Source organism: Pteronotus mesoamericanus, unplaced genomic scaffold, assembly GCF_021234165.1.
Source record: "Pteronotus mesoamericanus isolate MK-2021 breed Mesoamerican mustached bat unplaced genomic scaffold, CSHL_Meso_final scaffold_54, whole genome shotgun sequence".
NCBI classification, from domain to species: Eukaryota; Metazoa; Chordata; class Mammalia; order Chiroptera; family Mormoopidae; genus Pteronotus; species Pteronotus mesoamericanus.
The window spans coordinates 78,191,521-78,216,903 of record NW_026555321.1 but is presented as its reverse complement, the minus strand read 5'-3'; the positions used below and the strand labels follow the sequence as shown (position 1 = coordinate 78,216,903).

General features: G+C 34.3%; 1 protein-coding gene across 4 annotated transcripts in view; it reads left to right on the top strand.

Moving 5' to 3' along the window:
* Positions 1-25,383, top strand: part of RB1CC1 (RB1 inducible coiled-coil 1) — a 97,612-nt gene that overhangs the window by 32,113 nt on the left and 40,116 nt on the right. For 3 of the 4 annotated variants that reach the window (XM_054595013.1, XM_054595012.1, XM_054595011.1), the window contains exons 4-12: positions 898-1,024; positions 1,202-1,372; positions 8,200-8,402; positions 9,848-10,271; positions 14,643-14,813; positions 24,263-24,447; positions 24,618-24,804; positions 24,887-24,968; positions 25,249-25,310. In XM_054595013.1, the coding sequence (XP_054450988.1) occupies positions 898-1,024; positions 1,202-1,372; positions 8,200-8,402; positions 9,848-10,271; positions 14,643-14,813; positions 24,263-24,447; positions 24,618-24,804; positions 24,887-24,968; positions 25,249-25,310 (1,612 nt within the window). Of the gene's footprint in view, positions 1-897; positions 1,025-1,201; positions 1,373-8,199; positions 8,403-9,847; positions 10,272-14,642; positions 14,814-24,262; positions 24,448-24,617; positions 24,805-24,886; positions 24,969-25,248; positions 25,311-25,383 lie in introns of those variants that run through there. The other variant, XM_054595014.1, reaches the window with a different exon arrangement.

The following is a 25,383-nucleotide window of genomic DNA, read 5'->3' as shown; positions in this document are numbered from 1 at the left end:
ATACCCTCTTATATTTATAAAAAGTGGGGAGAGGTCTCAGGAGAGGAAAGATGTATTTTGAGGTCAAACAGGAAGGAAAGAGAAATAGCAAATACAGGGTCAGGCAAAACTAAGTTTACAGTTGTGAGTATGGGAAACCCAAAGTTTATTCATGTATTGTTATTCATTAATTAGTTTCCATGTGAACAACTGCAGACCTACTTTTTCTCCACCCTGTATTTCCAAACTTGCTTATATTTTTATGGTGGCCATAATAGCATAGACTTGGTAGCAATATAAATTTAATAAATCTGATGAAAATATTATAAATAATTTATGGATGTAGTTGTAAATATAACATATTTGTAAATATGTTGTAAAATGGAACTGAAATTATTTTTAAAAAAATTTTAGTTCTTATAAAATACAATTTTACCTGTAAAGGAGTGATTTTTTTTTTTGAAAGACAGGAGAAAAAAACAATTTTTATATGGTTTAGATTTAATATGTGGTTTTGTAATATGATGTGGAGATTTTATATGGTTTAGATTTAATATATGGTTGTGTAATATGTGGAGATTCAGATGTGTTCTGAGGATATTAACAGACCTGATGCTAATTTGAGTATACCCCTTTGCTACATTATATAAAGAGCACAAAAATAAATGTCTACTGTCTGTATTTCATAGACTCACTTTTAGATGTGGCACGTTGGTGATTTATTCACCTGAAGTCAGCCAGTTAATTATGGAACCCAATTCAAGAGATAAAGAAGCTTATATTTTTACTACTGTTTTGGTGCAAAATTTAAAGAGTGAAATCTGTTAATCAGATATTTTTACGTAGTGCTACTTTGATAATAAACATATTTGTCATTGGGCTAATGTAAATAATTGAATTTTTACCTTTTTATTAAAGTGTGGCAGATCTTAAACATGCTATTCATAGCAAATACAAGATTGCTATTCAGCACCAGGTGTTGGTGGTCAATGGAGGAGAGTGCATGGCTGCAGACAGAAGAGTGTGCACCTACAGTGCTGGGACGGTAGGTGTCTAAAAGCTTTTTCATTGAAACATGTGCCAGCTTCACATCAAATAGGAAATTGGGAACTCAGCATTCAGAAGTAAGATTTATCTGCTTCATGTATTGAGGGCAGTTGCATGTTTAGTATTTGTAACATTTTACTTTAGTTTTTTTTTTTTTGCATTTTTACTTTTATAGGACACAAATCCAATTTTTCTTTTTAACAAAGAAATGATCTTATGTGAACTTCCACCTGCTATTCCTAAAACTACCTTTTCAACAGAAAATGACATGGAAATAAAAGTTGAAGAGTCTCTTATGATGCCTGCAGTTTTTCACACTGTTGCTTCAAGGACACAGCTTGCAGTGGTAAGATATAAGTATTTTTTGAGATATAATAGTATTTATTTACATGTAGTACAGTTTAAAATTACAAATTGATGCATTTAACAAAAAAAGTCTTATGTATACTTGGTAATATTTTCATGAATTCTAAACTTACTAGGTGTTTGTGAACATTCTAATGAATTTATTACCCCTAAAAGCATTCAAATCTAAAATAGCAAAGTATTCTCAATTACAGAGGATCATGCAAATAGTGTGAAAAATAACAAACTTGAAAAAATGTGTATGTTCATTTTGTCTGGTTTTTAAATTTCAAGGTATTCTCAATTACAGAGGAAACATGCAAAAAATGTGAAAAATATCAAGCTTAAAAAATGTAAATGTTCAGTATGTCTGGTTTTTAAATCTCAGGACCATATATTATTAGTCATTTTACATTGCCATTCAATGACAAGATCTTAAATGTGGAAAGTGGTCTTAAATGTGGTTTGTTCAACTTCTTTTCTAAATGGTGGTATGCCGATATTGACTTCTGAACATTGCTTTAATAAAATAACTATCTTAGAATAGACATGAATAAAGTGCTTAAGCAATGATTGAAGATCTGATTCTTTTTCCCCTGTTGATATTTACTAGGTCTTGGAGGAAAACCAAGTTTCTTTGCTTTTCTATTTTAGTCTCCAGGGATTGCTTGTCAGTCATTTGTTTTCATTTTCACTTGCTAGTACTTGACTGTAATACTGACCCTAAGCTATCACATTTTACCTTCAGACATGAAAAAAATGCTCTTTTAAAATCCTCCAACAGTATTTACCTTTTATAAGTCAATTAATAAAATAATAAATTATTAGTGTTTACATTTGCTTTTTTTTTGTAAACCTCCTGTTTGGTTTAATGTAACATGTGAAACTACCCCATTTTTAAAAACACATAGGATACAACATAGAAAGAAAATAACCTCATCTTTCTGGGATATACTTAATAAGCATTAAAGGGTCCAGAAATAATTTTGAGAAGCCAAAATTATTTCTGTAAACAATTTATATGATAGAGTCTTTTAGATTGTTTTTAGGGTAATTAACAGAGCAAGAATCCTAGTGTACAAATATTGGTGTACAAAACTTTAGGCTACACAATTGCATGCCATTTAAAAAGTAATACAATTTTGATTTGGTTGAAAAATATAGATACTATACGTTAATGAAACTGTAGTATTAAATATAAAAATTAAAGGCTAAAATATATATAATTTTAAGTGACTCGAGTGAAATCAAATAAAACTCAATTAAACAAAGGCATGATATTAAAACACATTACATTAAAAGATTAAAAAATTGGTATGCCCAGAAGTGGGTAGGTAAATGTAGAAGAAATAAAAATAGCAATATTAATATTTGACAGGGTGGATGTTAAATCATTAAACAAAGCAAAGTGAAATTAATAAAAGATTTAATTGTGAAAATGATAAGTCACATGTGTATTTGTCTATTAACACAGGCTAAAATGATAATTAATCCAGGGGAATGTAATACAACATAATGATGTACACTGGTGTTTATAGAAACATCATTTACTACAGCCAAATGTGGGAGCAACCCAAATGTCCTTTATTAGATGAATGAATAAACTATAGTATATACTTACAATGGAATATTATTTAGCCTTAAACAGGAAGGACAGTCTAATATGAGCTACAATGTGGATCAAACTTTAAGACAGTATTCTAAGTGAAATAAAACACAAAAGGACAACAAATATCGTATAATCTCAAATTATATGAGGTGTCTAGATAGTCAAATTCAGAGGCAGGCGGGGAGTGAGGGGAATGTTGAGTTAATTGTTTAAGGGATGCAGTTTCAGTTTCAGTTTGGGATAATGAAAAAGTTCTGGAGATGATGAGTGGTGGTTGCATAGCAGTGTGAATGACTTAATACTGTTGAACTGTATGTACACTAAAATATGGGTTAAAGTGGTAAATTTCATGTGTATTTTATCACAGTAATTTTAAAAGTGGGAGGTTTTATTTAATACATTTTTTTCATAATCAGAAAGCTCTTGTGGACTAGATTTAATACTGTTTTATCCTGAAACTACAGACTATAGGTACTTTTTTCTTATAGACGAAACCCAGAAGAGTATTGAAACAATAATGTATTAATAACAACATATTATTATTGAGGGGTATATTAATTTAGTTAATTGTCTCAATCATTAATACTTCATAGGAGAAGACATATAGGATCACATTAATGTTGTCCAGTAGAAGCATTGGTTAAAATTTTAGCAACTGTTCCTAATAAATAAAATAGAAGGAAATAATATAAATGTAAACGCAGACTTAACCAGATATAAAGATATAAAAATGTACTTTCAAATCGGTGAAATACTAGAGCCATTTTTGCCTAAATCAGAAACAAGCTATTCACTATTACGTTGGAGCTTCTGGGATGTGTACTTAGATAAGAGAATGAAATAAGTGGTGACATTAATGGAAAAGAAAAACTCAAATTTAATACAAACCTATTAGAAGGAGTTTTGGTATGGAGACTGGAATGTTACTCAGATTTCATTGAACTAGCCCTACTTTGGAATGGAATTGGGAAATATTGTACGTAACAATCTCAACAGCAGCAAAAATGTCTACATAAAATTCTATTCAAGAACATAAATTATGAACAAAGATATATTCTTAATATTAATACATGCATGAAATTAATGAGTTATAGTCAAAATTTCCATGATGATGAAGCATTTTTGCTTGGGAAGTTGGGCTAGGGAGAACTTTGATTTTGTTTTAGATAAAATGGACTTCGAGTTTATGTGGAGGGATCAGTGTCCAAGAATAGCCAAGAACATTTTGAGAAAGAAGAATGGGAGGTAGTGGAAAGAATTTATCGTAGAATTTAAAACACTGAAAGGCTACTCTAACCAAAACAATGGCTTCAGTCAAACAATTTATTAGTATATAAGAAATTAGAGGCATTGTAATTTAATGGCAAGCATGTGGTCTTCTAGAGTCCTGTTGCTTGAATTTAAATCTGGTTACTCCAATTACTTGGGGTGCAACCTTGAACTCAATTTACTTTCATTAGTAAAATAATACATTTTTGTTTTTTGAGCTATATACATACACACACACTTTTAAATCATTTCCACAAACTACCTAAACACAAGTTTTTAAACATGGTATCACCCCAGAAACCCTGTTTTCATTCTTTCTCCCAGTCAGTATCCATCATCCCTCTTCCCTAAAGCGTAAGTTACTTTGCCTCTTTAGAACTTTGAGTGTAATCATACAGTTTGGTTCTTTTGTATGTGGCCTCTTTTACTCAGTGTTATGTTCCTGAAATTCACCCATGCAGTTGTGTGTGTTACAAGTTTGTAGTCATTGCTACATAGTATTCTATTGTCCAAATATGCCGCAGTTTGACTATTGATGAATATTGTCTCCAGTTTTAGACTTGTGATTAAAGCTGCTGTGAATATCATTGTACATTGTTTGATGCACCTTTTGCATTTCTCTTGGATATGCCTCTTTTCAGCTTTATGTACTGTTCTGTTTGAAATGGTTGTATCCATTTATACTCTGGCCATTCGTGTATGATTGTTCCACTTGCTGAACAAACTCACTGATACTTGGCTTTCATGGTGCTCTTAATTTTAGTCATTCTGATAGGTGTATGTATAGTGGTAGGCCGTTGTGAATTAATTTGTATTTGATAATAAACAAGGATGAGCAGGTTTTCCTACATTTATGAGACATTTGAATATCCTTTTTGTGACCTTAATATTCTAGTTTATATTGGGTTACTAATCTTTCTGATTGATTTGTTAGTGCCTTTATATAATCTTTATATAAGCTCTTTGTTGGTTATATGTTGGGAATATCTTCTCCCATTCTGTGGCTGGGCTTTTTATTCAACTAATGGTGTCTCATGATAAATAGGAATTCTTAGTTCAAGTTTTAATTGATCAATAGTCTTGTCTTGTTTTCATCCTCAAGAAACCTTTGCATATCTCAGAGACATGAAGAGAATAGTCAGTATAGATAGAGGCATTGGAGTATATCTGGCATGCTATATTACAGATGCCACATCTTACCCTACCCCCAGCCCTTTAAAAATTTTAAATTCTCTGAGATTTATATCTATAGATCACTTGTAATCGATTTTTTATATAACATATAAAAATAGGTCCTGGCTAGTGTGGCTCAGTGGATTGAATGCCAGTGTGGGAACCAAAGGGTCGCTGGTTCAATTCCCAGTCAAGGTTTGTGCCTGGGTTGTGGACTGGATTCCCTGCTGAGGGTGTGTGAGAAGCAACCACACATTGATGTTTCTTTCCTTTTCTTTCTCCTTTACCCTCTCTCTAAAAATAAATAAAATCTTAAAAATTCAGTGTATAAATTCAGCACCCTGCCTTTTAAATTTGATACTATATGTTGGTCTTTCCATATCCTTTATTTTCCTTAACTATATTTTATTGCTTATGCTATTACAGTTGTCCCATTATTTTTTCTCCTTTATTTCCATCTGCACTGCACCCCCCTTCCCCACCCCTTAGTTCATGTCCATGAGTCATACATCTAAGTTCTGTGGCTTCTCCATTTCCTATACTGTTCTTAACCTCCCCCTGTCTATTTTTACCTACCAATTATGCTTATTCCCTGTACCTTTTCCCCCATTCCCCCGCACCCTTGCCCCCCGATAACCCTCCATGTAATCTCCATTTCTATGATTCTGTTCCTCTTCTAGTTATTTGCTTAGTTTCTTTTTGTTCTTGTTTTTACGTTCAGTTGTTGATAGTTGTGAATTTGTTGTCATTGTACTGTTCATAGTTTTGATCTTCTTTTTCTTAGATAAGTCTCTTTAACATTTCATATACTAAGGGCTTGATGATGATGAACTCCTTTAACTTTACCATATCTGGGAAGCACTTTATTTGCCCTTCCATTCTAAATGATAGCTTTGCTGGGTAGAGTAATCTTGGATGTAGGTCCTTGCCTTTCCTAACTTTGAATACTTACCAGCCCCTCCTTGCCTGTAAGGTTTCTTTTGAGAAGTCAGGTGATAGTCTTATGGAAGCTCCTTTTTAGGTAACTGTCTCCTTTTCTCTTGCTGCTTTTAAGATTCTCTCCTTCTCTTTAATCTTTGGTAATGTAATTATGATGTGCCTTGGGGTGTGCTTCCTTTGTCCAACTTCTTTGGGACTCTCTGAGCTCCCTGGACTTTCTGGAAGTCTGTTTCCTTGGTCAGATTGGGGAAGTTTTCCTTCATTATTTTTTCAAGTAAGTTTTCAGTTTCTTGCTCTTCACTTATTTTTTCTGGCATCCCTATGATTCAGTTGTTGGAACATTTAAAGTTTTCCCAGAGGTTCCTAAGCCTCTCCTCATTTTTTTGAATTCGGGTTTCTTCATTGTGTTCTGGTCGAATGTCTTGTCTCTTCCTTCTGCTCCCAATTGTTGATTTGAGTCCCAGTTTCCTTCCTTTTACTGTAGGTTCCCTGTATATTTTTCTTTATTTCGCTTTGCATAGCCTTCACTTTTTCCTCCATTTTGTGATCATACACAACCATTTCTGTGAGCATCCAGATACCAGTTTTTGAACTGTGCATCTGATAGGTTGGCTCTGTCTTCATCACTTAGTTGTATTTTTTCTGGAGTTTTGATCTGTTCTTTCATTTGGGCCATATTTCTTTGTCTTGGGGCTCCTGTTCCATTTTAAGGGGCGGAACCTTTGGTATTTGCAAGGGCAGGGTAACGCAGGTCTCTGTGTTGGGGTGGGGTCAGAAATGGAACAATGCCACTTGCTTGGCTCTTGGCTTGCTTTCAGTCACTTCCTCTGCTACCCACAAGCAAATTGGACCCTTCTGGTGCTAATTCCCAGGCAGGTAGGTTTGAGTACATTTTAGGACCCTGTGGGTCTCTCCAAAGAACACTCCTTTGAGGCTGGGAGTTTCTCCTGCCACTGCAACCTCCTCAGGTTTTTATGCCCAGAGGTGTTGAGGCTTTATTTCCCTATGCCAACCCTGGGTTGCATGATCTGTCTTGTTCCCCAGGTGTTCCTCCTGGTTTATCTGCATGCAAATGTGGGACCGCCTGTTTGCCAACTGCCCTCTCCCTTACCTGGCCCTCCAGCCACTGCCTTGTTTTGTGTCCTCTCTGCCCTGTCTGCCCATCTCTGCCCCTCCTACCGGTCTGGATGAATGTTTCTTTTTTAACTCCTTGGTTGTCAGACTTCCATACAGTTCAATTTTCTGGCAGCTCTAGTTGTTTTTTGTTTTTAAATTTGTTGTCCTTCTTTTGGTTGTACGAGGAGGCAAGTGTATCTAACTACGCCTCCATCTTGGCCGGATTTATATCCTTATATATAAAAATATTTCATCTTACGGTACATAAATTTCATTGTATTGGTAAATTTCATTGTATTACCAATGACATTTTTTTCATTATTATTTTTGATAGACACTGAGGTTGTTTGCATTTCATTTTATAGTATTGATATAAAGAAATTTTTAATATTCTTTATTTGTTTAAGCTTTTACAGGGTAAATTCCTAGATAAGGAATCACTTTGCCAAATAGTAGATACTGTTTTTGTTTTTGATCATAATTACTAAATTGCCCTCAGTAGATACTTTACCAATATATATTCCTAGAAGCAGTGAGTTAGGTATTTCTCTTCCTTCACTATCATAACAGCAAGCCATAAAAAATATGGTAAACTATACCATTCCCTTAACAATGCTTTAAAATGTGTTCGGAATGCATTCATGCATACATGTAAGCATATATCTGGAAATGTGTACAGAGAAATTACCTTCTTTTATTGTCTTTTTTCATTTTCAATATAGGAAATGTATGAAGTTGCCAAGAAACTTAGCTCCTTCTGTGAAAGCCTGGTCCACGATGAACACCTTCAACACCAAGGCTGGGCTGCAATCATGGCTAATCTGGAGGACTGTTCAAATTCATACCAAAAGCTACTTCTCAAGTTTGAAAATATTTATTCAAATTATCTGCAATCCATAGAAGACATCAAGTTAAAACTTACTCAGTATGTGTGCCAGTCAAATGGATAATAAGATATTTGTTTAAAGTATCTTTGTAAATTTTCAGTAATTTCAGTAGTTAGTATTGTTTCAAGTAGGCCATGTATTTATTATAATCAAAGTTAATTTTTTGAGACTTTATGATGACTTTTATAGACTCCAATATTATGGTCAGTTTTACTCACCGTATATGTTATGAATCTCCCACACTTCTTTTTCTTATATTGTTTTCTTTATGAAAAGGTCTAAAATGCTTTTGAAATCTTTTACAAACCCAGGAATCTTGGCTTCTCTCTTCCTGCTACCAACTTTCCAATAAAGTAAGGTTAACATCAAAAAATAACATATCTGAAGGAAATGGAATATTTTTCAAACATTAACCAATAAAGAACAATTTTATTTTCCTTTTTAAATATTACCCTATGATGTAGGCTTGCTAAGATGGAAAAAGCCATTGTGTTCTGCTGCTTGTTTAGATGGCTTTATGTTTCTTTGCATATAAGCATATCTGATACCCTTTGCTTCTTTTTCAAAAAGGCTATAATTAATGTAAAAATATAGCAGTAATTCATGAATATAGCCCTTTGTGTTGTGTGTGTGTATGCTTTCAATTTTTTCAATTCATTTCTTTTTTTCTTTTGTATTTTATTGCCTTGAATGCGGATTTTTTTTCTTTCTTTCTTTCTTTCTTTCTTTCTTTCTTTCATTCATTCATTCATTCAAGTGAACCTTATAAAATTAAGTTTCTCTATTTGGCAGAATGAATCTTTAGAAGATTTTGGCCTCAATTTGACAATGGGAAAGATTTTGGGAAGGAAGGGGATGATTAAGACTATAAATATCTTTTAGAAGTTTTTATAAAAACCTTTCCAACTATTTTTTAGAAAGTCTCTTAGGTATGTTAATTTAAGGTAGGACTCTGATTCAGTTTTACATTTTTAGAGAAGCCATGTCATTAAGATTTTATCTTTTTCCCCATGCTTTTTGACAACATACATCTACCTGTCTCTCTGTTTTCAGGTTTTGATGAATGTAAAAGTTATCTTAATCTTTATGAAGATCATTAATTTTATCCTATGCTTTCAGTATATCAGAAATACTTGATTAACTTAAAGACAAAAAAAAGTGTACTTTGAGGGACTGATTTGGTAAATCTTTTTTGTAAATTTGAATTTCTTATATCTTAAGGTTGGATAAAAACTATGTGTTTATGTGTTTTTGTGTTTAGTATGAACTGGCAACCTTTACTTTAGAATGCAAAGGTGTTGATACCCTTCTCTCTTACTCAGTTTCTTTTGAAGAACACCTCCTAGATTACTTTATATATGTATAACATAATAGAGATGTGATTAGATTTGTCTTTGTGATAATAAAATGCTAAGCTATCAAAAAGCTAATCTCTAATTAGAGTAGTCCTGTTATTTTACTGACAGAACTTTTGTATTTTAAGTTTAGGAACTGCGGTTTCAGTAATGGCCAAGATTCCGCTGTTGGAGTGCCTAACCAGACATAGTTACAGGGAATGTTTGGAAAGACTGGATTCTTTACCTGAACATGAAGGCTCAGAAAAAACTGAGATGAAAACCTCCACTGAACTGGTGCTGTCTCCTGATATGCCTAGAACAAGTAACAAATCGTTAACCTCATTTCACAAGTCAGTGGAACATGTAGTCCCAGATACTACAGATGCTGAAAGTGGAAAAGAAATTAGGGAGCCTTGTCAAAGTACTGCTCAGCAGGAGGAAACTTCAGTAGATTCTAAAGAAAGAGATCTTCCTTTTTTTAATGTTTCTTTGTTAGACTGGATAAATGTTCAAGATAGACCTAATGATGTGGAATCATTGGTTAGGAAATGCTTTGATTCAATGAGCAGGGTAAGTAATGATAATTTGATATTTCTTGTCATTTTAACTGTTCGAAATTATATTAAGTATTTTATATAATGGGAGAGTGGGTATTATAATGAGAAATAATGAGGTTTAAAAATAAAATTTTGTTTTTATAGTTTTTATGATTAATTAAGACTAGAAATATCTCTTAAAAGTTTACATAAAAACTTTTAAAAGATGTTTTTTAGTTACACTGATAATGATTTACATTCAGTGAAATACACACATTCCTGAGTGGTTAGTTCATGAGTAACCACCACCCAAAAGAAGATACTGAACATTTCCATCTCCCAGAAAATTCCCCTATGTCTCTAATCACGCTCGCCCCAGAGGGAACCTCCTTCTGACTTTTAAAAGAAGAAATATGAAATACTGCATCTGCCTGAGATATTTTAAAATTCAGAACTTAGACATGGTGTTTTTCATTGTATTTTGTAATGATAGCCTGTGTCTTGGACTAAGTTCTCCCACAAACACACAAGAACTTTTAAACCAGGGGAATAAATATCTCTTCAAATCTGATCCATAAACTGATAGAAAAATCTCCGAAGCCAGAAAAAGGAAGTTGATGGATACATGTTTCAGTGATGCAGAAATACAAAATATTTTGAAGTCTGCTGTTGTCTAGAGATAGTTGGTAGAATAGTTAAACACTTTTAAAGGTGTTCTCAGTGGGAAAAGGGGTTGATTTTTGAATACTGAGAGAAAGACTGTACATTGTCCAGGATGCCTGGGTAATAGCACATACCTTTCTTAAGTTATAGGAGAGTAAAATGGAAAATTTTTAAAAATAAATTCTATGTTTTTTTCTTAATTCTTTTAATATTCATTTCTTTGATGTCTTTGAGTAGGCATTTCATTTTAACGACTTATTTAAACCATCAAAGAAAGCTTCAGTTAAGACATTTGCTGGGACAGGGGAGTATGTAATAAGTCATACAAAGATGAGTGAAAACTGTATGACCTATTGACATTTATTAGCTTAAAACTTTCATCTGTGAATGTGGAAAATCAACCACATCATTGTGATTAGGATGATTAAGATACCGTTTATATTTTTGTGAGTCAGTACATAAATCTACCACTGTCATAATTTTTATTCATTTTATGTGACAAAAAGGGAAGAGACTGATCCTTTTTTGTCTTAATAAAAATTCACAGGAATGTATACCTACAGAAAACAGAAATTAGCTATAGTATTTTTATTATGGGATCACATCATTGACTTCTCAGAGGTTAATGGTTACTGCGGTAAAACACAGCAACAGTATCTGATGTCTTCCTGATATTTTATATAGCTATTCTATTGTGAAAGAAAAATATAAATTTTGCCTTGGCTGGCATGGGTCAGTGGATTGAGCACTGGCCTGCGAAACAGAGGGGTCACCCGTTTGATTTCCTGTGAGGGCACATGCCTGCATTACAGGCCAGGTCCCCAATTTGGGGGTGTGCGAGAGGCAACCAATTGCTGCTTCTCTCACACATAGATGTTTCTTACCGCTCTTCCTCCGTTCCTTATCTCTCTGAAAATAAAGAAGTAAAATCTTAAAAAACATATAAACCTTTATTTGGTTATACTCATTCGTTATAAAATAAAGAGTGGAAATCTATTTTGAAGAATTTGTTTATATATTTCTGCATTTACTCTGTATGGATGTTCTGTTAATGGGATGTACCCCATAATAAATAGCACTTTGTTGTGATGTTTTTATTAGATTAATATTTTTCTCCTTTCAGTAGTTTTATGAATTTATTCATAACACCAGTTGTGCCATTTCTAAAGATCAACTAAACTGAGTATGGGATTTCTCTCATTAGAGATGCCTTCTTTTTACGTCACATTACATAGTTTTCCAAAAACAACTAACCTACTTGATTATCTGATATTAGTAATGCAAATTTCCAATGAATTAAAAAATGTACCAAGGTTTGATATTCTATAAAAGCAAATGCTATTTAAAGCTATTACAGACCAATCCCAATTTTAGCAGTATTTGTCACATATTTTTAATTGCCAAAATCAAATCTTTTTTTAAGAAATTAGTCAACCTGACTAGTGTGGCTCAGTGGATTGAGCGCTGTCCTACGAACTGAAAGAAATGAGTCAGAGCATAGGTATTATGGAACTCGCATAAGATTTGGAGTCATAAGGACTGGCACTGCCATTTATTTATCACTTCTGTCCTTCATAATAAGTCTTTTGAATCCTCTGTTTTTACTATTTTTGTGGACTGATAGGTACTAATTTCTGAGCTAGTGTTCCGTCCTCATATATCAAGAAAAATTTAGATTTGTTGTTCACATAGTTTCTTAGATTGTACTGTTTTAAGTTGGAACTACTCTAGGATGTTCTCTTTTCAATTATACTATAAAAGAAACTGAGTTGCTGATGATTAATAATTGGAAACATGTACATATATATAGTTCATGTCTAAGCTATCCAGAATAATAAAAGCATAATTTATTGAATCTTTGTGGAATATTACTTGGATATTATTGCTTGCTCTATTGCAGTGTTGATGGGTTTAGAGGTAAGATGGAAAAATGGAGAGGGTAAGAAAATTTGTATAGTTTCTTTTCTTCCAAGACAACAATAATGTTAACCTTTGTAAATGATAAGCAAAGAGCCCAATTGTATAAAATTAGTGTAGCAGCACTATGTTCAACTATTGAAAACTTGCTAAATAATTATTAATATGTGTAACCTGTATTTAGTGTTTCACTAAATATTCTTCATTACCTATCAGTGTAGTTGTATTATACGCACAGTGAATTATGAAATGAGACATCAGGAGCCTTGCTTTTGTATTTGCTTTTTTCTTCTTTAAAGGGTTGCTATGTTAATTCTGTGTATAGTTGTAATTGTACCCAAGTTGAAAATTTGAGTCTATTTTAGTGACCTTTTTTTTAGCCTTCTGTCACCCTAATGATTTACAGCTAGTCTTTGGTTTGTACAGTACCTTGGATTGGAAATGTGTGCACACTGGACTTAGTTAACACGAAATTAAGAAAAGGGAGAAAATGTTCACATGTGGTCAAGCTTTAGTGCAAAGCAAGTGCTGTCTATATTTAATGTCTCTTTTTTGTGTTTCACAAATCAGTCTCTTATTAAGTACACTGGATTTTTGGTGATAACAATAGACTAGTTTAGTTTTAACTGCTTTCATGTGTTCTCTGTGTGCCAGATGCTGTACACAAGTCAAATAATTTACAGTCTATTTGACTGTACACATCAGGAAAGGCATGATGAAGGAGATAGTATTTGATTATGATCCTTACAGAGAGGCAACAATGGCCTTCAAAAGCTAGGTGGGACAATCAGGGTGAACAGAGATCAGTGCTAGAGAAACACAGGGTTTGTCTAAATAAAACAGACAATTCGGTTTCAAAAGAAGGTAGGCCTGGAAGGAATTATTGGTATCAGATCACTGAATCTTTATTGTATTCTTTGTGTTTTGGATGTCATTTTGGACAGAAGGTATCCATTTAGGGATTTCCACAGGAAACAACTATAATGAGGTTGTAATAGGACATATCTTGGTTTATATCCACACAAGACATTACCAAGCAGTCAAACACATCCTTTGTAAGGATAGGGAATTCAAAAAAGGTTGGGAGTTAGCTCCACAGAAGTTATACTTAAGTCGTATAAGGAAAAGTATAAATGAGCTAAGCACTCAGTCCACATTCTTCTCTATTTATGCATTAGATAGGAAAAGGAGCCAGGAGGGTACTGTGAAGGAACCCCTGAGATAATGCCCAAACACTTCCAAAGCTTGGAAAAGGTTGACTTCAGTGTGAAATGTTTAGTAGCCTTAAGTGAAACGAAGTCATTAATGATATTTGGACAAATGTTTTTTATGAAGATTGCATACAAAAAGATTGCTAGAATATTCTTTCAAGGGAGAGGGGCAAGTACTGTTGATCCAGTTCCTTGAGGAGCTAGGGATTGAGAACAAAGATAGTTCCAGCAAGGAGGTAAGTTTGGAGATGTTAATGTTTTAGAGTAAATTGGATTAATAAGACACTCAATGACGAAAGAATGTGTTTTAGTTTGTAACTCTGCTTTAGTCCCTTAGACCTTGAAAAGAACATATTCTTTGGGATATTGACAATTGAATAATTTGTGGCATTGATTGAAAGGTATAATTCCTGGAACTATATATTCCTAATTATGTGTTCCAATATAATCAGTAATACTTGTGTTTTATTAACATAATTACCCTGTCCTTGACCTTCTGCTGAAAATACAACTTAGATTCCTTTTTTCTCTGAAGCTGATATCAAAATAGTGTGAAAATATATTTTAAAACTATTTGATGAACATTTATTCATATATGTGTCCTTGTTATCTAGCTTGATCCAAGGATTATTCGGCCATTTATAGTAGAATGCCGTCAAACTATTGCCAAACTTGATAATCAGAATATGAAAGCCATTAAAGGACTTGAAGATCGCCTGTATGCCCTGGATCAGATGATTGCTAGCTGTGGCCGACTGGTGAATGAGCAGAAAGAGCTTGCTCAGGTGCTTATTTCAAACTTCTCTCAGTAAAAGGAATTTGTAGCTTTTTTATATAATTTTTATGTGTAATATTAATTTGGTATGCACCATGTTTTCGTTTCATCCTTGAATATTGTTAATGCAATATTGTTTCCATGTATAATAAAGACGTCATGTTCTTAATGTTTTGGTTTCATAAAATGAGCTGAGGTTATTTTAGATAACAACTGAAAGATAAACCATGAAAATACTGTGAGCAGCTGGGAAAAAAATGTATTGAAAGAATATACAAAGCATTCATTGCACTAAACATTTGAATACCTCCTGTGCTCTCCTCAAAAAACTAAAAGTAAATAAATAAACATAATTTATAAAGGACAGAAGGAATGTATGAAATCTTAAAGAACTTACTAATACTTAGGCTTTTATCACCAAAAAGGAGGGATTAACCTAAACAGTTTCTCCCATACTGGTGACTTTTCACCACAGTTTTGTCCTCTGCCCACCCTCGCAAGTCCTCTGGCAAAACAGCCTCTAACAAAAGAGGTGACTTTTAAACTTGCTTTTCCAGTTGTGTAAATGTCTTTTTTGATTACATCATGACAAATAATCATCATAATGGGTGCTAATGTATAATTTACTAATTTAATTTATCTTGTAATTTCCACAGTCTTTCATTTTCTCCATTGATTTAGGATTCAGCCACCTTACTTTAAACTGAATTTATTTATTTTGTCTTTTAGAACTCACTGGACCACCAGTATTGTTACAATTATGCCTATTTTTGTTGAATTCCTGATCTATAGAAAATAGGCCAAACATTTCACAATTTTAATGTTTGTAATAGGTTTTTTTTTACTTCTCCAGTAGAAACCTTTAATCAGATTTGTAAAGTTACATTTAAGTTCTAATCTTGGACCATATGTGAATTTGTGGAATTAATTCTGTGTAGTCATAATATATTGTCTTTTATACATATATCTAGATTTAGATTAACATACTGGCAAACATTTATATATAGTTTTTAATTTGTTATGTGTTTATCAAGTTTTGGAATCAAGGTTATAATAGCTTGAAAGTATGTTAAATCTTTTAGTCTACTTATTTGTTGTAAATACTGAATATTTGTCTTTAGAGCAGTCATTTCTGATTTTTCTTCTATTTTTCTTTTAATCCTGTGTCCTTTTTTTGTTTCTCTGCTTTTGCCTTTTGGGTTATTTTTATTTAAAAAAATGTTATTTTCTATTCATATTAGCTTTTTTCCTTTTAAAATACTTGATATATAAAAGGCTGATACACATTAAATTATCTTTTATTGTTTCTTTTTGGTGGGAAATTCACTTTTTTTCATTTGAAAAAATCACTTTAAATTGCCTTTATTCCTGAAAGATATGTTTTGATATAGAATTCTAGGCTGTTAGCGATTTGCTTTTCAGCCATGATAGGGCAAGGTGTGGCTTTCTCTCTGTTTCTCCTGTGTTGGGCTTGTAGAACTACTTGAAAGTGCGGCTTTCAATCAGTTTCTCTTCAAATCTTGCCTTTTGTCTTACTCTTTTTCTTCTCCTTTATTGATTTCAATTACACATGTATTAGACCTTTTACCTCATCCTTTCCATTTACCTTTGTGTTCTGTGTTTTGTATTATTGTATATCTCTGCACTTTATTCTAGATACTTTCTTTTGTCCTAACAGATCAGATTAATTTTCAGATTTTTTCAACTGTAAATAGCTGTTAAACTCATTAATTTAATATTTTTGTTTTTTATTTTTAGCTCTACATTTTCAGTTTAGTTCTTTTATTTCTGTAATTTCAAATTATCTAACAAGACATTCAGCCTTATCCATTATCTTTTGATTATATTAAGCGTGTAATAATTTAAAGACTATATCTTTTAACTCCTTTATCTGTGTCTGTGTGTCTATATATATTTTTTGTTGTTTCTTACAGTTTTAATTAATGTGGTTTTGCCTTTTCATGAGCCTGGTTAGTTTTGATAAGAAAAATCAAAGAAATATGAAGGATAACATTTTCTTACAGAGAGAGTTTGTTTTCTTTTGGCGTATGGTAGAAACAGTTTTAATCTTAGATCGCCTTAATCCAGTTTCAGAGATTTAGATGGAAAGTTGGTCTCCCAGACCTTGTGGTGGCCAATCTATTTATTTCTTAGGATACAGCTTTTTGAGTGTATTAAAAGCAAAGTGTGTTTCATTGTCATTTTCCTGGGCTAGCACTGTTCTCTCATCTTTTTTATTTCCTCCCTCCGTGAGGAGCTATTGGAAGAATTGTTAATCTTATTCTTAGCTTTGTGCTCTTCTTCAGGAATCAGCAGTTGTCTGTAGGGCAGAACATTTCCAGTTGCCTAACTCACTCTCCAAGTTTCTTCCTCCCCCTAAATCCAGGCACCATCAATATGTCTGACTCCTTTACTGCTTTTTTGGATATGTAATAAGCTAATGCTACAGGAAATGTGGTCTTTACATTACGCTCTTCCACCAGTAGAGGCAGAACTCTGAATTCTTGATCTCTGCTTCTTCTACAATGTCATTCTCTTTTCATCCTCCATTGAAATAATCAGTTTACTTAACCGTACTTCTTTTGATGGTCACTTAGGTTATTTTCATTTTTCCTTATTACAAAGATCATTTTTATATCCCAAAGCATCTGTGTGTGTGTGCATATTGTAGTGTTTCTTTTTGAAGTTTTTTTATTTTTATTTTTCTATTATAGTTGACATGCAATATTACATTAGTATTTCTTTAGACACAGTCTACAATGAGAATCACTGGATAAGGTATTTGAATGTTTTAAATATTAACTGATAATGTTATAATACCTTCCATAAAGGAAAATCAGTCAACATTCCTAGTACTTAATAAGAACAATTTGCCATGTATTTTTTCTGAATTGTCATTTGCCAAATTTCCTTTAGCCTAATGTTTTTGTAAGAATTTATTGTATATAAATGGATAATCCTGTATTATAAATAGTATAGGTACTGGTTTACTCTGTGCTCTTGTGAGGGGGATCCAGTTTGTCTGTTTCAATATCCTGTGGTGCTGCTGCCTCTTCTTGAGTCTCTACCGTACTCCTTACCAGTTAGGTTGTGCCAAAGCTGATTCTTCTGTCTGTCCAAGGTTATAAGTCTCCTCTTTCATTATTGTTCAGTTATTTGTTTCAGGTGGTGTCTCCACAATTTAGTTGTAATTCCAGATTGGTCCTGGGAGGTCAGTGTGACTTCCACTCCTCCGCCATCTTGATTCTCTGTGTTTATTTATTTGCAAATGTTATGCCATCCTTGCATCCCTGGGATAAATCCCAGTTGATTGTGGCATATGATCTGTTTAATGTGTAGCTGGATCTGGATTGCCAATATTACGTTGAGGATTTTAGCATCTATGTTCATCAGAGATGCTGGCATGTAATTTTCTTTCTTTGTTGTGTCTTTACCTCATTTTGGAATTAGAATAATACTAGCCTTGTCAAATGAGTTTTTCTTCCCTCTTCTTACATTTTCTCTTTTTTTGGAATAGTTTGAGGATAAGGGTTAGTTCTTTTTTGAATGTTTAGTAAAATTCGCCTGTGAAGGCATCTGGTCCAAAGGTTTTGTGTGCTGGGAGTATTTTCTGACTACTGCTTCAGTTTTGCTATTTATAAGACTTCAGGCTTCCTGCTTCTTGTTTCTGTTTTGGGAGATTGTATGTTTCTAGAAATTTGTCCATTTTGCCTAGTTTGTCCAGTGTCTTGTCATATAGTTGTTCATAGTAATCGATTACAATCTTTTGTGTTTCTGTGGAATTGGTTATTACTTCTCTTTTGTTTCTGATTTTATTTATTTGGCTCCTCTCTTTTTCTTTATAAGTCTGGCTAAAGGTTTGTCAATTTTGTTTCTATTTTCAAAGAACCAGCTCCTGGTTCTTTGTGACTTCAAAGAATCACAAAACATTGATTCTTTGGATTGTTTTTTTTAGTTTCTATGTCACTTAATTCTGCTCTGATCTTGATTATTTTCTTCCTTCTACTCGCTCCAGGCTTCTTTGGTTGTTTTTCCTCTAGTTCTTTCAGATGTAGGGTTAGAGTGTTCATTTGAGATTTTTCTGCCTTCTTTAGATATGCCTGTATTGCTATGAACTTCCCTCTCATGACTGCCTTCACTGTGTCCCATAGGTTTTGGTTTGTTGTATGTTCATTTTCATTTGATTCCAGATACTTTTTGATTTCTCTCTTGATCTTGTCATTGTCAACCCATTCATTATTTAATGACATGTTATTCAGTCTCCATATATTTGAAAGTTTTTGAGTTTTTTCCTTAGGTTGGTTACTAGTTTCAAGTTGTTGTGACCAAAGAAGATGCTTGATAAGATTTCAGTTTTCTTGAGTTAGTTAAGGCTTGTTTTGTGTCCTACCACGTGGTCCGTCTTTGAAGGTGATCCATGTGTATTTGAAAAGAATGTGTACTTTGCTTCTTTGGGGTGAAATGGTCTGTTGTTAAGTATCAATAAGTCCAGTTGATATAGAGTGGTGTTCAATGCCACAGTATCCTATTTGAATCTTTGTTTGGAAGATCTATCCATTGTTGACAATGGGGTGTTAAAATCCCCTACAATGACTATATTACTGTCGCTCTCCTTTTAATGTCCTCTAGGATTTTCCTTACGTATTTAGATGTTCTGTGTTGGTTACATACATGTATATGGGGGTTATATTCTCTTTTTGGATTACTTCCTTAAATATTATAGTCACCTTCTTTGTCTCTTGTTATGGCCATTGTTTTGAAGTCTATTTTGTTATAAGTATTGGTACCCAAGTTTGTTTTTTTTTCCATGTCTTTTGCTTGGAATATTTTTTCCAGCCCTTCACTTTCAGCCCACGTAGATCTTTAGTTCCAAGGTGGGTCTCTTGTAGACAGTATATATGTGGATCCTGTTTTCTTATCCACTCAATTCCCCTATGCCTTTTGATTGTAACATTTAATTCATTTACATTTAAGGTTATTATGGACAGGTAAATTTTCATTTCCTTTTTTTCCCTTTGTACTTGTGTTCATCTCTTTCTCTCTGTTTATTTTTTTAAACACAGTGCCTTTAGCATTTCTTGCAGTGCTGGCTTGGTCGAGATGTACTTTTTTAGCCTTCTTTTGTCTTGGAAACTTTTTATTTCACCTTCCATTTTAAAGGAGAATCTTGCTGGATAGAGTAGCGTTGATTGCAGGTCCTTGCTTTTCATTACTTGGAATATTTCTTGCCATTCCTTCTTGCTTGTAGTGATTCTCCTGACAAATCAGTTGATAGCTTTAACGGAGCCTCCTTGTATGTTACTATTTCTCCCTTCCTGCCTCTAAGAGTCTCTCTTTGTCTCTTAACTTTTGGCACTTTAATTATGATGTGCCTTGGAGTGGGCCTGTTTGGGTTCATCTTGATTGGGACCTTCTGTGCTTCCTGAACTTGAATGACTGTTTCCTCTCCAAGCTGGGGAAGTTTCCTGTCATTTTTTTCAAACAGATTTTCTATCCCTTGCTCCTTTTCTTCTCCTGGTATTCCTCTGATGTGAATGTTTACCTGAAGCTTCCTTAAACCATCCTCATTCTTTTTGAGTCTTTTTTTTTTGTTTTATTGCTCTTACTGGGTGATTTTTCCTACTTTGTCTTCCGACTTATGGATTTGATCCTCTGCTTCATCTAGCCTGCTTTTAATTCCTCACTTCCTCCTGGTTCGTCGTATTCATAGTTTCTATATCCATTTTCATGCTGTTTTAATTCCCACTAAGTTCCTTATAGCTCCTATAAAGTTCCTTATAGTTCTCACTGAGTTCCTTGAGCATCCCCATAACCATTATTTTTATCTCTGTGTCTGGTAGATTGCTTGCCTCAATTGCAGTTAGCTCTTTTTCTGGGGATTCCTCCTTTCCTTTTATTTACGCATTTTAGGTCATTCTGTTTGTGTCTGCATCTCACATTGCTCTGCTTTGACTTTGTGGGGTGACCTTATGTGTTCAGAGTTCTGTGGAACTTAGTGGTGCAGTCTCTTTGATCTCCTGATCTGGATGCTCTAGGGATGCCCTTTATTCAGTTTTCTGGGCTCCCTTGTACTTGGGCTGTACCACGCCCAAGTTGGTCATTTGTTGGTGGGTTTTCCCCTCCTGCTGGCTGACATTCACAGCCCCTACCACCTGTTGTATGCTATTGTACAGGTGCTGGAAGAACAGAGGAAAGCTACCCAGAAAACCAAACCCATGCCAACAGAAATACCTGCCTCCAGCCACATCAGGAATATGAACAGCAAATAAGCAAAGATTAGTAAAGGTGGAAAAAGATTAAGATTATTATTAGATAGGAAAGAACTAAAGGAGAGAAAAATTATTTGGGGGGGGGGAGGAATAATAAGAGTAGAGGACAGAGAAAGGGAGAAAACAAAATATAAAAACATAAATAAAAAAGGAAAGGCCAGTGGCAAAATAGACTAAGAAAAGGAAGAGTATAATATGAGGTTTGAAGTAAAATTAAAAAACAGTGAACCAATGGGAACAAAATTGAAGAAAAATCACTACAGGGTCAACAACAATGACAGATGAGCCAAATTAATAAAGATGAAAAGAGCATAAGGATATTATAAGAAAGAGAAAAGAGAATATGAAATATCTACAGTAAAGAAAAGTGATTTTGGGAGTATAGAGGGAGTGAGAACTAACAAGAGTCAGGAAAAGAATCCAGGCTAAGAAAGGGAAAAAATAAAATTCCAAACTCAAATAAGCAAGTGCAGGAGGAAGGCAAAATAGAGTAAGACAGGGAGAGTAATCTATGAGATTTGAAATTAAAAAATAGTGAATGAATAGTAAAATTAAAGAAAAATAGCAATAGCTACAATATCCATACCAAACAACAATTCATGAAGGTGGAAAGAAAATAAGAATATTATAAGAAAGGGAAAAAGAAAATGAGCTGACTAAAATAAAAATGACTGTGAGAGAATAGAGGGAGGAGAAATAGTATAAGTAAGGAATAGGAACAATGCATATAAAGGGGGAAAATGAAATTTAAAATGAAAATAATAGGGCAGAATGGAATGAGACAAGGAAGGGTGCAATATGAGATTTGAAATTAAATAATAAATAAAAATAAAAAAGGCAACCATAGTGAATTAGTTGGAATAGAATTAAAGAAAAAGAAGAAATGTTAAAAGGCTATGTGAGAGGAAAAAAATAACAAATTCTGAAGAATGAGGTAGAATTCATCAAAGCAGAGTTTGGTGTTCTTGCTTTTTGTCTTCTTCTGGGACATCCAACCTTTGGCAGCACCACATGTACCACCTTCACCTGCCTCTAGAGGGGTCTTCTGTTGGGATTGGGGAGGCGGGGTGGGACCCTTGGGTCTCCCCTGGGAGGCACTGTTCAGTCTCTTGGGAAAACTGTGGGTATGTTCCCATGCCCCTGCGTCATCTACCTTGATCTGCCCCAGCTTATTTCCAGTAATGTATAGTTTCTGATAAACCAGCTGTCCGTTTGAAGAGAGGGCCCAATCTTTGTAAGAGGGTCAGCTGTTACCTACCTGTTGGTGATGGCAGCTCTGTATGCTAGCCAAGGCTGGGCGGTGCCGTGATTCCTCCTTGCTGCATTGATTTCTGATCCCCCTGCCTTGTTGGCCTCTGTGGAATAGGGCCCTAGGAACCAGTGTATTTTGTCTCCCTGAGAGAAGTACAAAATGGGCCCTTTGGTGTTTCTCTTCCTGACTCTCTTGCAGATAGGCCTATGGCAGGGGGTTCATGAGCCTGTCCTGCCTTTTCTGCAGAGCTTCCCTGCTGGCTGTGGTGCTGGCAATCCTGAAGGAGGTAGGGGCTGAGTACATCCTTACCTTCCCAGAGGTTTGAGCTCTTTCTGCCTGGCTGCAAATAGTCTCAGGTGCTCAACTCTTGCCTGTCTAATTCCCAGCCCACTGCCCTCACAATGGACCCAGTCCCAAACTCTGTTTTGTGTAGCCCCGGCTTGCTAGCCGCACTGGGCTAGAGCCCAGAAATCCCTTTGCTGTGTAACTTTCTAATCTACCTGTCCAGCTGTACTCAGTGGGAGTAAACTCCATTTTCAATCTTGTCCCTTTGCCGGCAGGGCAGCTGTGCATGGGGTCCCGGCCCAGCACACTTCAGCTCCCATTTTAAAAATTCTGTGGCACACCCAGGGCAGTACTAAGTCACTGTCCAATTTTTCACGCACACTACCTCTCCAAAAACCAAAAGTGTCTTACAGTCAAAGCTGGCCGCAGCCTGCCTCCACCTGACCCAGGTGTGGCCCCTGATCCTTTCGGGAGATAGAGTCCCTCTCTCTGGCACTTTCCCAGTTGGTGTTTGGTGCTGCAGCTGTGGGCCTGCTGCTCACTGTGTGTGTGTAGCCTGGATCTCCTCGACTTCATATATCCTCTCAAGTCATTCCTGGCCTGGGTCTGGGGATTCCCTGCCCTAGGAGGGAGCCACGAAGCTGTGATTTCTGACTAGCCTTTCTTCAGCTGCAGGCTCCATGCATAGGGTATTTCCCCTTTAACCTATAAAATCTCCTTACCACCCCTTGTGAAGTGTCTTCTGTACTCTTTGGCTTCCAGTTTTCATATTAGCTAGGATTCCATTGATTGTTCAGGTTTTTTGTCAGAAGATCAGCTGAGAATCCAAGTTGGGGGCAAGAGCAAGTAGCTTCCCCCTCCTTGGCCGCCATCTTCTATATATCTTATCCCCTTTGGACATTTTTAAAGCATTCGCTGTTGGGTTTCAGTTTGGCTCGTTGTGTGTAGAAAAGAAGACTTTTAAATATGACACATTTGTATAAATTAATTTGTAGCCTAAAAACAATCTCTTCCCTGCTTAACAAAATGATGTAAGTTTCACTTATGAAAATATATTAAAATGATATCTAAGAAAGTATATTTTTCTGACCAAATAATAAAATGTACTGTAAAATCGCAGTGTTAAGTCATTACTCTAAAGAGAGCACAAGTATCTCGTCCATTAGTAGAACAAAATGTAGTCCAGAAATGAAAAGTGCAAAGTCAATTAATTGTTTTTTTAATTTGGGTAAGTGTACAATATATTCTTGAATTTCATTGGTCAAAATTAAATCAGTTACTCTTTTTCATCGTTTAAAATTAGTGACTGTTTAACATCATGCTCTGACTGACCCATGTGTAGAAGAAGTCTAGACACATGGATTCTAGTTCTAATTTGTCTGTTAAATGTGTCCTTCAACAAGTTATTTTCTCATTCTGGGTTTTACTTTTTCTTTCTAGGATGAAAATGAAAACAAATTAGATAAGCATAGACTTTTTTTAAAAAACTGAATCTTTTGCTACATCCACATGTACCACCTTAAAAAAAGTAGATTTTAAATTTTGTTTGAATGTAGGACAGTTCTTGGTTAACATAAAGATTTTCCTTCTAAGTGAATGTTCACATCTCTCATAAAACAAAGTTAATGTCTTTTAAAATATTTTCTCTCAAAGGGATTTTTAGCTAATCAGATGAGAGCTGAAAACTTGAAGGATGCATCTGTATTACCTGATTTATGCCTGAGTCATGCAAATCAGTTGATGATTATGTTGCAAAATCATAGAAAACTGTTGGATATTAAGCAGAAGTGTACCACCGCCAAACAAGAACTAGCAACTAACCTACATGTAAGACTGAAGTAAGTGTTATTTTGTTATTTCTAATTTAAGATATTTAGAATTAATGTTACTTAATTTCTCCCAAGTGGCGGCATATTTTTCGCTTAACACTATATTGAAATACTTGATTGCTTAACTTGGGATTTAGATTATTTTTATAGCGTTTGTATGTCTCAATTTCATTCCATAGGTGGTGTTGCTTTGTAATGCTTCATGCTGATCAAGATGGAGAGAAATTGCAAGCTTTGCTTCGCCTCGTAATAGAGCTGTTAGAAAGAGTTAAAATTGTTGAAGCTCTTAGTACAGTTCCTCAGATGTACTGCTTAGCTGTTGTTGAAGTTGTAAGGAGAAAAATGTTCATAAAACACTACAGGGAGGTATGAAAGTTGTACTCTGCTTTAATTGTGTATCAGTTTTAATGAATTATTGTGTGATATTAACAAACTTTCCTCCTTTTAGTGGGCTGGTGCTTTAGTCAAAGATGGAAAGCGATTATATGAAGCTGAAAAGTCAAAAAGAGAATCCTTTGGAAAATTATTTAGTAAGTGCTCTTCATTAATAACTTAAGTTTATTTTTTAACTAAAATTTGCTGTTTTTATTTTAAGGATATGAATAGATTGTAGCATGTGTATGGTTTTAATTAGCATTGAAATCTATGGAAACATTCTTTTTAAGGTCTGTAGAGTTTCCATTCTTAAATTTTAATATGAAGTATTGTCAGATTATTTTTTAAAAACCAGAGCGCTTTTTTCCCTTTGGTTTTTGCTTTTTATCCTAAATAAAGTTATAAAATAACCACATTCTTAATTTCTTTATATAGGGAAATCTTTTTTAAGAAATCGCCTGTTTAGAGGATTGGATTCCTGGCCCCCGTCCTTTTGTGTATGTATTTATTTCCTAACCATAACTAAATTTTGTATGTGTTCAAACCTTGATTTCAGAAGTAGAGGTATTT